At 33.8% G+C, this 17169-nt stretch overlaps 1 protein-coding gene across 2 annotated transcripts in view; it reads right to left on the minus strand.

Annotated features, from left to right (window-relative positions):
- LOC110039099 (agamous-like MADS-box protein AGL9 homolog) overlaps nt 1-17169 on the minus strand; it is a 50899-nt gene that overhangs the window by 21030 nt on the left and 12700 nt on the right. For both annotated transcript variants that reach the window (XM_020744053.1, XM_020744054.1), the window contains exon 2: nt 6886-6964. In XM_020744053.1, the coding sequence (XP_020599712.1) occupies nt 6886-6964 (79 nt within the window). The remainder of the gene's footprint in view (nt 1-6885; nt 6965-17169) is intronic.

Here is a 17169-nt window from a genome sequence, read left to right on the forward strand (position 1 = left end):
TATATATATATATTTATACTTACTACGCCCACCATATTTTAAAGCTATGCATGTAGCAAAGTCATATATGAGGCCAACCATTTCTAAAGTCTATCGTGGATGACACCCTTTAGATCCCTTGGATCTTTAAGATGGGGACAATGTGGTGATCTATCAAATTCATACATAGCCGGAGACCCACAGTACACTTAGATGCTCGTTATGACACTTTTCATTGGATGGTGTGCTAGGCTAGGATTTAGAATGCTATGTAGTATTCTTACACAACTCTGGCTATTGCTTTGTGATGTGTTGCCTGTGCTAGTCATGTGTCACCTTTTGTTTTTTAGTCTATTAGTGTGCTTGATATGCATGGTAATATGGTAGGGCATTCTTCTACAAAGAGTCATGCCTATTTGTTTTCACACACACAGGTACAGCTTCGGAGGAGCCTATAATGATTTCTGACCTTTTTACTTGCAATTGTCTTTAGCTCCCCCATTTATAAGGCACGATCTATTTTGTGTTACATGATTTTACTCGCTAACACTTATTTATATGCATGTTGAGTCTTTTGTTTTCTTTTTCAATATATTTGATAGAGTCCTTAGGATGAGTTTGCATTGAATAATCGGTAAGGGCATGGCTTTTGAGGCAGATAACGTATCGAAGCATGTTATGAGGAACAGGTGCAGTAGTTCGTGCCCCATACCTTAATCTGAACTTTTTTACATTTTTGGTATAGACTCTAGACCAGGCTTGTATATGCGGAGTTCAACAGTTTTTACTATTATTTCTGGGATATGTTGTCGACCCAACGACATTTTGGCTTCTTTATTTATTTGTTTTAGAATGCTTTCTTCCGAGTGTCTGTGTGTTCCTGAATTGCTTCATGAATCCATAGTGGAAGCAACTGTGATAGTCTGCTTCGCACTTTTCCATGAGATTGCTCCTTCAGCCAAAAGGAACAGATAGCCAAATGTTGATTTTTTGGTATCAACACATCCGACAAAATTTGAATCTGAATATCCTATCACTTCAAGATCTTTAGATCTTCTATAAGTGAGCATGTGGTCCTTTGTTCCTTGTAGATACCTCAAAACTTTCTGTGCAGCTTTCCAATGATCTATTCCTGGATTACTTTGATACCTGCCCAGCATCCCGACAACAAAGCTAATGTTTGGTCTGGTACAAGTTTGAGCATACAGTAAGCTTCCAACAATAGATGCATAAGAAATTTCTTTCATTTGTTTACGTTCCAAATCTTTCTTCGGACACTGCATACGGCTGAATTTATCTCCTTTCTGAATTGGAGCAACACTTGCTGCGCAACCTTCCATATTGAATCTCTTAAAAACTCTTTCGATATATGTTTTTTAAGACATCTCTAACAATCCTTGTGATCTATCATGAAATATTTCAATTTCAATCACATAGGATGTCTCACTCATATCTTTCATCTCAAAGTTCTTAGAGAGAAAATTCTTGGTTTCATATAATAAGCCAAGATCATTAGTAGCCAGCAAGATGTCAGCAACATACAGAATAAGAAACATAATTTTATTCCCACTAACCTTTAGATATATACACCGATCAATAATGTTTTCCTTAAATCCAAAGGACGTGATGGTATCATTAAACTTAAGATACCATTGTCGGGAAGCTTGCTTAAGTCCGTATATTAATTTCTTAAGTTTACACACCATGTGTTCATTTCCTTCAACAAAAAATCCTTTAGGTTGACTCATGTAGACCTCTTCATCTAAATTCCCATTCAGAAAGGCAGTTTTCAAATCCATTTGGTATAACTCCAAATCATAATGAGCTACTAGTGCCATGATAATTCTAAATGAATCTTTCTTAGAAACCGGAGAAAATATTGCTTTATAGTCAATGTCATATTGCTGAGTGAAACCGTTGGCAACAAGGCTAGTGAAACCTTTGGCAACAAGTCTGGCTTTATATCGTTCAATATTGCCATTCGAATCGCGCTTAGTCTTAAAGACCCATTTACACCCGACTCTTTTACAACCTTCAGGCAATTCAATGATATCCCAGACTTTGTTGTGATCCATCGATTTCAACTCATCTTTCATTGCATCTAACCATTTAAAAGAATTTACACTTTTTATGGCTTATGAAAATGAAACTGGATCTTCATTGACTCATAAGTCAAATTCGGATTCATGAAGATAAACCACATAATCATCGAAAATAATAGACCGTTTTTATTGTTGAGACTTTCTAGGTACTACTTCATGTGATTCATCTAATATAGGTTCATTAGTGACAGTTTCACTGTGGGGTATTTGATAATATATTTGTTGTTCTTGTAAGTTGTCAAAATATTCAACAACTGTAGGAATAACAACTTGAGAAGAAATTTTGGGTACAAGAACTTGAACCCTAATTTCTTGGATCTCCACTTTATGTGGTTCCAAACTCCCACTAACTTCACTATTTTTAATTAACTTGGCATTTCCGGTTTCAATAATTCTCGTACTATGATTAGGACAATAAAATCTATACCCTTTAGATTTTTCTAGATAACCAATGAAGAAACCACTGGTTGTTCTTGAGTCCAGTTTCTTTTCATGTGGATTATATAACCTTATTTCCGCTTGGCAACCCCAAACACACAGGTGCCTTAAACTAGGTTTCCTTTCTGTCCATAGTTCAAAAGTAGTCTTTGGAACTGCCTTACTAGGAATCCTGTTTAATAAATATGCAGCGGCCTTTAAAGGATGCATCCACAATGATGAGGGTAAAGAAGAATTACTCATCATACTCCTAACCATTTCTATTAGAGTACGATTTCGCCTTTCTGCAACACCATTTTGTTGTGGTGTTCCTAGCATAGTGTATTGAGCACATATGTCATTAGTTTGAAGGAATTTAGCAAACGGACCTGGACATTGTCCATATCCATTGTAAGTTCCATAATATTCACCGCCTCTATCAGACCTAATAATTTTCACTTTTTTGTCTAATTGTCTCTCAACCTCAGTTATTTACACCTTTAAGGCATGTATAGCTTGAGATTTTTGATGCAATAAATAGACACGCCCATAACGTGAAAAATCATCGATAAAGGTGATAAAGTATTTCTCTCCACCAAAAGATCGAACATCAAAAGGTCCACAAATATCATTGTGTATAATTTCAGTTGTGTATAATTTCAAGGAGTTGTGTGCTTCTTGTGGCGGCTTTCTTAAGTGTGTGATTTGTGTGTTTTCCTTTAATGCAATTCAATTTAATGCAATTCATACAGATGCCAAGATCAGTAAAATCTAATTCATTAAAGATTTCATTATTTACTAATCTTTCAATTCTTTCTTTGGATATAAGACTCAAACGTTTATGCCACAAATAAGCTAAAGTTTCATTCATAAAACTGCATTTAGTACCAATATTATGACGCAAGTCATCAAATTCTTAGAGAAAAGGTTATTAAGTTTAAGCTTGGATAGGCCATCACAAAGAATACCAAAACCTAAGAGATGATTGTGTTTAAACAAACTGAAATAACCATTTCTAAATTTAAATGAGTATCCAATAGAATCAAGTTTAGACAACGAAATCAAATTACGAGAGATAGAAGGGACATAAAATGTTTAAAAAAGTTCTAAAAGATGTCCAGTATCTAAAATCAACCGATAGGTTCCAATAGCTTCAACTGGCACTTTGACTTGGTTTCCCATGAAGACATATTGTTCATTTAAGTTTATGATTTGGGTTGTAAGGAATCTCTGCATTGTATTAGAAACATGAGTGGTACAACCAGAATCAATCCACCAGGTATTATAAGGAACTTCTGCTAAATTTGATTCAAAACATACAGAAACACAAGGTTTATCTTTCTTTTTGAACCAATCTTTGTGCTTTTGACACTCATTTTGATAGTGTCCAGACTTTCTGCAAAAGTGACACTTAATTCCTTTATATTCCTCTTTATGTGAAATATTGCAAATGACACATTAATCTTTAGTGGTCCTTGCTTGCCCTTCCCATTCTTCTTTCCAGGTTTCTTTACAGCTCTTCTTTGATGACCCATTAGATTAATGGAGTGATTTGTTCATTTCTCAAGCCTTGCTTCCTCTTGAATGAGCATACATTGTAGTTCATTCACATTCCACTTATCTTTCATAGTGTTGTAGTTTATGTGAAATGGACTATACTCAGGAGGCAAGGAGTTACTGATAAATTTCACAAGAAAATTTTCATTCACTTTCATTCCTAGGGTCTTAAGTCTTGCTGCTATGTTCTTCATTTCAACGACATGCTCATGCATGGTATGAGAACCATCAAATTTCATATTAGTTAACGTACTCAATAGTGTCCTAACAAAAAACTTATCAGCAGAGTCAGACTGAGAACAATTCTCAGCAAATTTCATAAATTCCTTAGCACTTTCAGTGTTAGAAAATGTACACTTTATGTTGTTTGCTACAGTCATTCGCATAAACATTAAGCTTAATCTGTGCAATTTTTCCCAAGCTTTATATAAAGATATTTGCTCAGCACTGTTAGAATCAGAAAAAGCAGGGGGTTTCTCAGTCGTAAGTGCTAAATCAAGATCCAGAACACTAAGGTGAAACTGGACTTGCTCACGCCATTCAGATAAATTAAGCCCATTGAAAGTTTGAATAGATGTAGCTTGAGAATGAAGAGAAACAAGAATAGTTACTGCAAATAAATAAAACATGCTCGTACATCAATGCTTCGAACATTAAACTTACATAGATATTCATATAAAATCATATTAAAATAATGATCATAATAATAATAGCGTATTGAAATCTCCTTTGGGTGATATAACAATACATGATAATAAACATAATTGATGCTTGACTTAAATTTAATATAATTGATAGTTGCTTGTACTCAAGTTAGACATGTCTATTATCTTTGGATGTATAAACATACCTTAACTTAGTATATAAATAAACTATAGTTATATTCAATGATTATAAAACAAATGATCAACCTTTGGGCGATCTAAAAATATTTTATAATTAATGAATTTTAATATTTTTTTAATAAAATATTAAATTATTTCATAACAAGCATCACATACTCTTGATTAATTGAATTTATTTAATTTAACGTCTATTAAACTTATTAATTTTGTCACTTTGGTGACTAATTAAACATTACATAGACAAAAAATAAATAATAATTTTAATCACATCAATTTACTTTAGTTTTATTGATCTAAGTAAAAATTTAATTCACAGCGAAAATTTATTACAATTAACATAAATAAAATTATATGAAAAATCATAAATTTAGTAATCAAGTCTCTGATACCACATGTTAGAAAATTCATGTTTCAACTTTATGACAAAAATTTAAAAAAAAAATACATAATAACAAGATCTTTTAAATTAATGATTTTTACATATCTAAATAAAGTGACGCATATATGTATTCAAGATGAACAAATTTGATTTTGAAGATATTTGATCTTGAAGAGATGAAGTTTCTCTCTGTAATCCCTTGAAACTTTCTATATTTTTTTATGGAGAGAAATATATGGGGTATGATAGGTAGAGAGAGAACTCATTCTCAAATTCATGTTCTATTTAACCACCATCCATCAAGCGGGTTACTAACCAATAGGATTTATGATAATTTAATAAATTAATTATTTTTTATTAATAAAATTAATGACATAAGTTAGTAACATTTATTTATTTTAGGGGTTATATGCGTTACAAAAATAAATATCATAAATTGTCACAAGTTATGATTTAAGAAAATAAATAACTTAAGTTATCAAAATAAATATCATAAGTTGTCATAATTTATGACATAAGTTATGAGTTAAAGAAAATTAATAACTTAAGTTATCAAAAATTAATATCATAAGTTGTCATAATTTATGACATAAGTTATGAGTTAAGAAAATTAATGATTTAAGTTATCAAAAATAAATCTCATAAGTTATTAAAATAAATGTTTAAGTTATTAAAATAAATGTGAGTCATAAAAAAAATATATAACAATCATCAATCTAACTTCGGAACATAATTAATTTTCTGTCATTTCAGAGCTCTTGAGGCCATATTCAAGTTATGTGCAATGAAACTTTCATCAATGGCTCCAAAGTTATTTGCATCTACAATGTTATATATTCAACAAGACTCAAAAAAACAACTAAAAAGACTTCTTCTTAGCCAGGAAATCAGAGATAATATATGTCCGCATGAAAGAATTTTCTATGCCAGAATAATTACTCTTACCAACCAATTCTAGCATGAATAAATTCAAGCAAAACCAGATTTTTTTTCGTATTAGAGTTTGAGACAGATGTTTTGTAATTAATATAAAGATTTACAATTAGAGTTTCATTTGAGGCTTAAAGTTTTATATCATTTCTTACATTTCCTAATGCATTTAAAGAAGAATTTTATATTTATTAAAGTATACCGTTTTCGTGTTATTTCCTGACAGAGTAGGTTTTATAGAATAGAAATTTGTCGAATATACATTGAATGAAAAACTTTTTATATTTATTGCTAAGCATTAGGCGAGAAGTTATACTTTTTGTCAAGTTAGACGAAAAGAGCGTAATATTAGGAATGGACGGGTGAAAACGAGATTAATAATTTTCTCATTTCGAATGCATATGTTCAGGCCTACAGAAACAAAATGGGTAAGGGCTTGAAAGTCATAGTAAATTGCTACAGCTTCATAACTAAGAGCTGAAGGCATCGTAAATTTCATTTCGCGTCCTTCCAATTCGTTTAAGACATTTATAACAGAGAAGCAATAATATTATTCATATGGGGTCGAAAATTTAACGAATATAAGTTTGAAGTGATTTTAAAGACTGATTAAATATATTGGACTGTCAAGGGATATGTAATTGAGCTGCAAAAGAAAATAATTAAACATTTTTACCTGGGTTTCTCTTGATATAATATTTGTTTCTGGTGCACCATAATTGTTCTTTTGGTATCTCTCTAGGGTCTTCAACATACTGGTGGAATTAAGAAAACAAAAAGAAATAAAAAGGTAACGAGCTGATTAAAAGCAAAGAAAGCTAGAGGAATCACAATATAAACAGAAGAAATGTGTTATTTCCTTATAACATCGTATTTACAGTGATGCCGACTCGGCAAAGTATGTGAAAGTAGATAAGCACTTTTTCTAACTAATAAATTAATACCAGATTTTCATATTGTTCATCCAACTCATTTTCTTGCGGATATGGAATATTAGAATTTCACCCAAATGAACATTATATAGCAAAAAATGTTTTTCCACCAAGAAATAACTTGTTTATGAGAAAATACCCTTCTCTTTTGTGAAGAACAATATTTATTGAAGTTGAACTTATATATGAGTAAATATTTTTATTTTAAGCATGCACAAAATAAAAGCTGCATATGAGCAGCTGCAACTCCGGTATTAGTGTATTTTCTTATCGAAAAGTACTTGCATTAAAATAAATAATTTTGCTACTTTTAAGTACAAATAGTTTAATTTTTTGTTCAATACATTACATTTATTTCTGTGTTTAATTGGAGTGTTAAATTCAATATTCAAGGGATTTTAGTTTAAGAATATCTTCGATTGGTAACTTAGATTAGATTTGTGTCGGTGTTAAGATTGAAGGTGTGAAAATTATATGATATGAACACTTTTTTACAAGCTACAGTTTTCCGACTGCTTTCCAACCGACATCCAACAATATATAGTCTTTTTTGTATGAACTGACAGATAACGACTGTCACACAACTGGTTATCGAATAACCGATGGGAGACACCTTAGTGTCACGGACAAATAGTCCCACATTGGCTAGGTGTAGGGCCGAAAAGCAGTATTTAAGTCCTGGGCTGCCCACCACCCTTAAGGGCTCTTTTGGGAGATGCCAAGTGGTATCAAAGCAGATTACTGCCTGCCAGGTGTGTGGACTCTCCATGGTCCAGTGGGACCCTCGGTGGAGCCGATCCGTGACGAGGGTGAAGCATAATGTCACGGACAAATAGTCCCACATTGGCTAGGTGTAGGGCCGAAAAGCAGTATTTAAGTCCTGGGCTGCCCACCACCCTTAAGGGCTCTTTTGGGAGGTGACATTAGGCTACTAAACCTATGAACTTATCTACTAGCATCCGACAGATTTTTTCTTTTGGCATTAACCAATGGTTTTTGACTACAGATTCGTTATCTGAAGATTAATCAATAGCTAGCCAACTCAATTTTTTTTTTTTTTTTTTTTTGTTTTAAAAATTGTAATCCCTCATTAAGTAACAGATGACCCATCAACGATTATGTTGTTAACATAAACTTACATGTACTACCCAATATTAAACCATCAGATGTTCCAAGCTGTCAGATATATCATCACTTCCAGGATTACCGACAAGCGAAATAGACACCCTCTAGGCCGTTGGGAAACCATCGAGTTTTTATTAATTGATTGCGTTTTAACATTTAACGCCTTTTGACCATCATAAATAGGCTGATTTCTATAGTGTCGATGCCTTAACAAATGAACGTTAAAAAAATTAAATGTTTTAGTGTAAATTCTTTTATTCTAGTTGTTCCTAGTAGACTTTTATTAGTAAATTAATCAATTAGGTGAATGAGTTCTAATGTGCACATATTTGCACTTAGACTTTCAGAGTTAATTTCAAAGGAAAAAAATTTTCCACTATTGAGATGACTCATGTTCAACAGATGTGTTTTGATAACATGCGATATAAAAGAAATTTGTTATATGAGAAGGCGATGAGTCAACAACACGTCATTTCAAGTTATATAGCTTCTAAACATATATATTTATGAAAATATGTTGATCGGTATAGCTGAAAGAAAAGATCTCTTACATTCAGAATTCATAATTAAGAAGGAAGCCTATATAGCTTTTACTTAGGGTATGTTTGGGGCAGCTGCAGCTTATTAATAAATTTTTGCACAACAGCTTCCTAGAAAGATGTTGCGAATAAACTGGCTGGTTGTCTATTTATTGTTGTTAGAAAAAGCTACGACACGACTGTTTATGGACAAATGACAATTCTGCCACTGTGTAGTAATGTTGTTTACAACAGAACTGTCATAGCAATACATTGAATACTTTAGAAGAAAAAACCACTTCAAAACAGAGAAAAAAATAAGATATACACTTCACCTAATAGTGAGTATCATCATTACTAAAATAAAAAAAAAGACTATTAAAATAACATTAAAAAATATGATAATATTATTTTTAAAATGGAGACAGCGTATATCGCGAGTGAAGTCGTTCTCCAGGGATACTATCCATTTTTTATCAATCTCGACGGCGGAACCCACCAGCTTGTCTGCCCACCGAAAGAAGTCACACTTATCATGAATCTCCGTGTGCACCTGTAGAACTGTCTTTCGTAGCTATGTAGCTGACATCACGTCAACAAAAAACTCTGATGTCCATAGTGGCACAACAATCCTCGAGAGGTAGCAAAAATCCTTGAGCTAAATGCTTTAAAAGATAATCCATTAGGCATGAGGTCTCAAAAAGCTCAGTATATCAATCAATGAATCCGTCACTATAATAAGACAAGAGATCTTGTCAAAAAATGATTTTTGGTTGTCTTTAACCCACCATTTTCTCATTGATTCATTCTATGATAAAATGTAGAAGGTTATTGCTAACACTTCTCTGGTTGTCATCTTAGAGGAGCCATGAAGTCGATGATTTTTATGTAGTTCATTAAGCAGATTCATAAATATAGGTTGTCATACAAAATATGTTGAATTTTGTCATGTGTCTTACAACACATTCATCATCAATGTAAGATGATGTCATGCAGAGAGCTTGGTTAATGTAAGAGTTATAATGTTCGTACAACAGAAAAAATGTTGTCACAAATTTCATTATGCGCCTCTCTCTTTGTGAACCCATGCTAAACAAGTGGTATGTTCAAGCAATACATGTGAATCAAACAACTTTACTAAGCATCCAAAATCAAATCATTCGGCATACAATAAGAAGAAAAAAATGCAGAATAACATATAGATTGTTCCTACGACAAAGAAAAAAACATTCAAATGAAAAAATAAAAAAAAAATAGTACAAGAAAAGAAATACAAATAGGTCAATGATAACAACATAAAATCAATCGTCCTTCCTGCCAAAAAAAATTATTGATCTAATGGTCATGAGCCATCTTCATAAAGATCTGTCTACAGGTCGGGTCCTCCAGCAATTTCAAAGAGTTCAAATAAAATGGCATTTCCTCATAAACTTTGGGTGTTGCCTCCGAAGTTGGATAACCTCGTCTGTGGAGGTCGCAAGTGAAGTCACGGGCCACTCATGCTTGAAGCCACTAGTTTTGATATTTAGCATATGATGAAAGTAGCTCCTTTTTTTCTTTTTCTCCACCCTAGAAAGCTTTGACTTGCATGTGGACATTAGTTCTTTTTTAGTTTGCGCTTGGGCCATCATCGGAGCTAGTTACATGCTCGCCATCCAAGTCCTCTGGTATGCCTGCACCCGTGCTCGCTAGAACTCCAGGCATTAGTCCCTGTTGCTACAACCCCACCAACCATACAGTCTAATTTTTCTTCCAAATCAGGGTCAACACCACTATGTTTGAATTTTTTGTCGACTGGCACTGCCTGTAATATGCGGGCAATTTGATTACTTCATATGGTTCATGAAAAGAAAGTAATGAAAATAAAGTCTTTCATTGATAAGTTGTTACCTTCAATTTCTCAACCCACCATTTCTCTGAAGCATCAAAATTCCATTTGATTGGATCCTAACCCAAGCCTATGAATCCCTGTTTTGATTCCATCCATAATTTTCAGTCCTCTTTCAACTTATCTCACTTGTTCTTAAGTTGCAACCTATCATACACCCTTCTCATCATTTTCTTAAATTTTTTCATAGTTTTTTGTCACCCTTTCTTATTAAAATAGATGGTGGGCCTATTTTCCAATTTAACCTCTTTAAGACAAAGGTCGCAAAATATGAGCTTTACTTCCTTATCTCACATAGAATATGAACTGACTTCTTTAGCCTTAACCATTGCGTTACTAGTATAGATAAAACAAAATATTAATATTTGACAGCAACCAGAGCCCACACATGAGACAACCTTCACAACACAAAATTAAACCAAAACATTAATATTTGACACAACTCTCACCTCAAAAACACAACCACATCTTTCACACACAACCAAAAGCACCACAAGCACCTCCAACCACAATCAATTATCATAACTATTTTATAAATACCTTTTTTCTCATTTCTTGGAGCCTATCACATTAAAACTTTGCCTCATTTACAAACATATCACACTGTCTACCCCTTCTCAAATATAAGTTGTTTATAAGGAAACAAATCAACCATTACTTCAACCACCACATATCTTTAATAACCTCAATCAGCCAACCCACAACACTGCCACCACAATTCACAGCACAACCACCATATAATAATCATTCAACCACACAACCACACACATCCCACAACCACCACACCACAAGACACAACACCACAACTCACAACACAGCTAAAACAACACGCAGAACAGTCACTACAACCAAAAGCACATCCACCACAACCCACAAAACAACAACCCAACCCACAGATACCGCATTACAACCACCAAACCACACATTCACACACAACCCACAACCAACACACCACAAGACAGCAACACAACAACCCAACCCACAACCATCACACCACAACCATCCAACCACACCTCCACACATTTCAAATTTACCACAACCACAAGACACAGGACCACAAACACCCAACCCACAGCCATCAAACCACAACCATCCAACTATACCTCCTTGCACCTCCCACATCCACTACACCGCAAGATACAACACCACAACCACTCAACCTACAACACTGTCACTATAGCCTACAACACAGTCATTGGTTTTGAATGTCCTATATGTAATTCACAGAAAATAATGTCATCTTTAAATCAAGCACCCTATTTCATCCATTTTTCAAATTTTCACTCAAACGACTAAGGTAGTGATAAAACTCTATCCAATATTTATAATTTTAGGCAATTACATATAGGGCACCAAAAATGTTGTTATCTACAAATTAAGCATTCTCTTTCATCCATTTTTCAAGTTCTCTCTCAAACATCAAATCCATACTTTTGAATTGAAGAAATTACATAAAGGGCACCCGAAAAAATGCTATGTACAAATCAAACACCCAATTTCATCCATTTTTCAATTTCTCACCCAAACATCAAAGGTAGGGATAAAACCCCATCCCACTTTTTTTATGTGAGGCAATTACATACACGGCACCCGAAACATTGCTATCTACAAATTAAGCACCCATTTTTATCCATTTTTCAGATTCTCGCTCAAAAAAAATAAAATAAAAATAGTATGTTTTGTTTTAAATTGAAACAGTTACATACAAGGTGCCCGAAGCAATTTTATGTATAAATCAAGCATCCTATTTCATCTATTCATCAAATTCCCACTCAAAAATCAGTGGAGGCAATGATACAATATCATCCCATATTCAACATTTTATCCGATTACATATAGGGCACCTGAAACATTTCTATCTATAAATCAAGAATATTTTTTCATCTATTCTCTAAATTCTCTAAAAATCAGTAGAGATAAAAGCACTATTCTATATTTTTTTATTTTTTTGCAAGATTCAAATCGCAAATCGCAAATCACAAATCGCAAATCGTAAATCCCAAATCACAAATCGCAAATCACAAATAAGAAATTAGAAAGTAAAAAATCGTAAATATCACAATCGTCTCACAACAAACTCCAAATGAAAAGGCCAAAAATCCCAAAAAGAAAGTCATTCCATCGAAAATGAGCATAGGATCTACGTACACAGCACAACAACCAGAAATCGGAGAGAAGAGGAAGAGGAGACAGGCAAACGCCATAGAGAGGTGCGTGAGAGGCTCAAGCGAAGTGCAAGTGAGACACGTGTCTGGCTTGAGAGAAGCGCGAGAGAGAAAGGTACCCAGGGTTTGCAAGAGCAATCAAGATAGATAGAGAGGCACCTAGGCAGATGAGACACGAGAGAAGGAGCCACAGGGTCAAGAGAGGCTGCGGGGTAATACATACATGAGGAAATGCGGGTGGCAAGGCCAAACCCGCGGCCGCGTTTAACAGGAATTATTAACAATTATTTGGATAAGCTGCAGCGCCGCAGTAATCAAATGCCGCTGAAGGTGTTTTCAAAATAAACCGCACCACATAAGCTGCTTCAAACTGGCTCTTAATCACTAAACAGAAACAACATAACTGCTTAAGCAGTTCGGCAGGAAAACAATGGAGTATCAATAGTAGTCATAACATAACTATAATGACGCAAAACAAGAGATTTTTTGAATTTGACAGAAATTAGAAGATGTTTCTTAAGTATGTATGATGATCTCTTCCTAATCGGATTTTCATGCTTGGATTTTACAAATAAAATTGCCAAATGGCTCGAAACAAAACTTTTTAACATTTTAAAGTCTAATTATTATGCATTGAAACAAAGTAAACTAGGTCTTCAATGGGCTGCATAGATTTTCAAATTCACGTTAAATTTATTTATGAAAAAGAAACCAACTGACTTCATAAAATATTTATAGTGTTAGAGAATTAATTTTAATTTTTGATATTCTACTTCGTACTTTCTATTTTTACTATCAATTCTGTTGACGCACGAGAGATTACATGCACTGTAAAAGTATGTTAATGTGCGTGTTCATTCTAAGCAATCATTATCATAAATATTTTTTTTCTTTCTGCAAAATCAGATTATATTATTATATCGGATAAAAAGTAAAAAAAAAAAATTGAGGTCCATGATTATGGGTTCGTTACCACCCTATAAGAAAAGATTAATGATGAAAGAGCCTTTGGAGAATGTCTTTTAAATGACGATTTCTATGAAAGATTAGGAAAATCCCTAAAATCCCATTTGTTGTTTTTATTTCAAAGAATAACAGCTTTTTTTTCCTTACAATATTAAAAAAACTGTAGCTATAATACAAAAGTCTTTGGCCTTAGTAGTATATTCTTTGGTTCTATTCTTGTTATGCTAAGTGGGAAAAACTACTCTGAATTTAGTAATATCTAATAGAATGTTGGTAAATAAGGGCGGTAAATTATTATCTTTTTTAAGAAAAAATGGATATTAAGAAAATTTCTTGAATGTAGACAAAATCATGAAAGAAAAAGTTCCTTGCGATGACTTTCCCAGGAGCTAGTAAAGATATCCTGCTTTTCGTTCTTGCGATAATATCTCAATTGCCCTCGACCCTGCATTGCATTTTGTTCACATGATATCTTCTTTGTTTGATCCTCTACCCGAGCTTCTCCTCCTCTCCTCATCGCACTTCAACCCCGTGCTTGGTTTCTCCCTAGCTCCTCCTCTCCCCCAACTGTGTTTGATAGACTTTGTTGGCATTTCTCTTCTCCTACCTTCCTACCTTCTCTCTGTATACTCGGTTCTGGTGGCATTCTTCCTACTCTACACTTTTGGTGTTGAAATTAGCTTATATTTTGAAGATTTGTTGTTTATTCCTTGCTCCTTACGATTCATGGTTTAGTTTTTCGCAGTTTCTAGTATCTATGTTGTGGCCTATGAGGCCTTCTTGAGATTTCTCGGCTTCACTCGAAAGAATTTCTTTTTGGGATAAATACGTATAGTTGTGTGTTATTTACAGATCGATTCCATACATTTATTTCATTTTTTTTTCTTTTTGGATAATTAGGGTATCTTACTCAGTTGGCTCTCCCCTCTTTTTTATTTTTAGGATAATTACATACAGATCATAAGAAACATTATTATTTATAAATCAATTCCAATAGGTGAGTTTTTGAACTATGAATTCGATGCATTTACCCATGTCACGATCATCAGTCGTGAATTTGAAAAAAAATGAAAAATGTGGGTTGGGGTTTTATCTTGACCTTTGATTCTTGAGTGAAATTTGAATGATGGATGAAAAAGAGTGTTTGATTTGTAATAACAATGTTTTAGTTGTTCACTATGTAATCATCCCTTCATTTTGTTTGTTTAATCGGAGCCATGCTGCTCTACTTATTGGTTGGTCTTGTTCGTGGTTTGCCCTCTTTATTGGAGGAAGGATATGTTTTGTTGGTGGTGATATTTGTGGTGGTCGTGTGGGTGATACTTTTTTTGTACCACAGTGTTGTGTGTTGTTAGTGGTGATGTTACATCATGATGATGTGTGTTGATGTTGGGGGTGGTGTTGTTAGTGGTGTGCGTTAATGTTGAGGATGGTGTTGTTAGTTGTTAAGTTGGTGTTCGCAACACTGCTGGTGGTGCTCTTGGTGATGTGTGTAGATGTTAGTGGTTGTTCTTCAGTGTCGTAGTGGTGGTGTTTTTGGTGGTGTGTGTCGATGTTGACGGTGTTTCTTTAGTGCCATGGTGATGGTGCTCTTGGTGGTGTGTGTAGATGTCGGCGTTGGTTCCTCAGTGTCATGGTGGTGGTGCTCTTGGTGGTGTGTCAAGATGTTGGGAGTGGTTCTTTAGTCATGATAATGGTGTTGTTGGTGGTGTGCGTTAATGCTGGGGTGGTGCTGTTAGGGGTGATCTTGATTTTCAAGGTTTGTTATTATATTTCCTTTCAGTTGGTTTTTTCGAGTTATGGTATTTTAAGGAACACTTTATTTTTCCTCTGCTATACATTTATGTTGTTTGGTTGTTTTTCATGCTAATATCGTCATGGTAAAGACTAAAGAAACTGATTCTTCTTCCATGTGAGATAAAGATGTCAAAAAAGGGTTTTATGATCTTTATCTTAATAAGTTTGAGTTAGGAAATAGGTCAACACCCGATTTGAGCAAGGAAGGCTGCAAAATTTAATAAAAAAATTTAAGGGCACAAAAAGGGAATATGATTGCATGCAATTGAAAAATAAGTAGGATTAGTTAAAGAATGACTGAAAAATTTTAAAAGAGTTGAAGCATGGATCCGCAGGCTTGGATTGAGACCCTATAAAGCAAAACTAGCGATGCTTCAGAAGAATGGCAGACCGAGAGAATGGAGGTGAAAATTTGTGAAACATGAATTCCCTTACGAATTATTTATTTCTTCAGTTACATTAAAAAAAGAAATAATCCATTAATTTGTTGGTCATTCCAAATGGTAAAAGTTAAAGATCAGTGGTATTGACCTTGATCTTGAAGAAAAGCTAGATCATATGTTTGATGGAGTCGTTATCACGCGTGATCATGCAACGAGAGAGGGTTTCCTAGATAGCTGAGCATATAGATATCGAGCTAACTTCTGGTTCCTATGAAGCCTCCAGCCCTAACCTCAATGAAGTTGAATCTACTAGACGATCTAAGTGTCCTAGAATTGAGAAAAAAGAAAAAATGAAGGTCTTGTTTTCATTAGAAGCCAAATTTTACAGTTAGTTGTTTCATACACCAATGTCCTGACAAACCACAAGTAACTTCTATTCAACAAGTAATGTGAATTCTGGAAGCAACTCCAAAGTTTACAAGAACATTTAGTTATGCTTGTTGTCTATATAGTTTCTTGAAGACTTGATCCGAAGAGAGTTCATTATGACTATAACCCATGATCGTATGGTCAATTATTTGCATTATTTTCATGACTTCAAGGACCCTTGAATTCTAATTTTTCTAGTTAAAAAATTTATATTTCTTTTTAATTGGGACAATATTTATGCTACCTTGGATATGCTTTGCATTTATATCCTGGATAATATAATTTTCTTTACTTTTGAGAAAATTTGTATCGTACATTTTATTATCTCTTTTCAAAGTTTCTTTATGATTGTTTTTTCTTTAAAGCATGTTCTAATATTTGTTATTTCATTGATTCTTATATATGTTAGCTTCACATACAATGAATAACATTGACAGAGAAAGACGGAGAAGAAGAATTACAGCTACATTGTATTTGATGTGTGAGTACCACAACTCATATATTGCTCGCTCTCCTTGAATGACATCTTCATACATTGGTGATGAAGTACTCTAGTATAGAGGGTTTCTAAAGCCATTTTTAGATTCAAAATACCATATTTTTTATTTTAAAAGAGCTAGCAATGTCCTTCGGGGTAGGAAAGAGATGTTTAGCAAGAGACACTCATCCTTATGCAATATCTTTGAAAGAACATTTAGAGTTTAGAATAAAAAATAGGTAATGCTGCAGAAAATGCCAACAGATCTATTTCTTAAGC

Source organism: Phalaenopsis equestris, unplaced genomic scaffold (genome assembly GCF_001263595.1).
Source record: "Phalaenopsis equestris unplaced genomic scaffold, ASM126359v1 Scaffold235245, whole genome shotgun sequence".
NCBI classification, from domain to species: domain Eukaryota; kingdom Viridiplantae; phylum Streptophyta; class Magnoliopsida; order Asparagales; family Orchidaceae; genus Phalaenopsis; species Phalaenopsis equestris.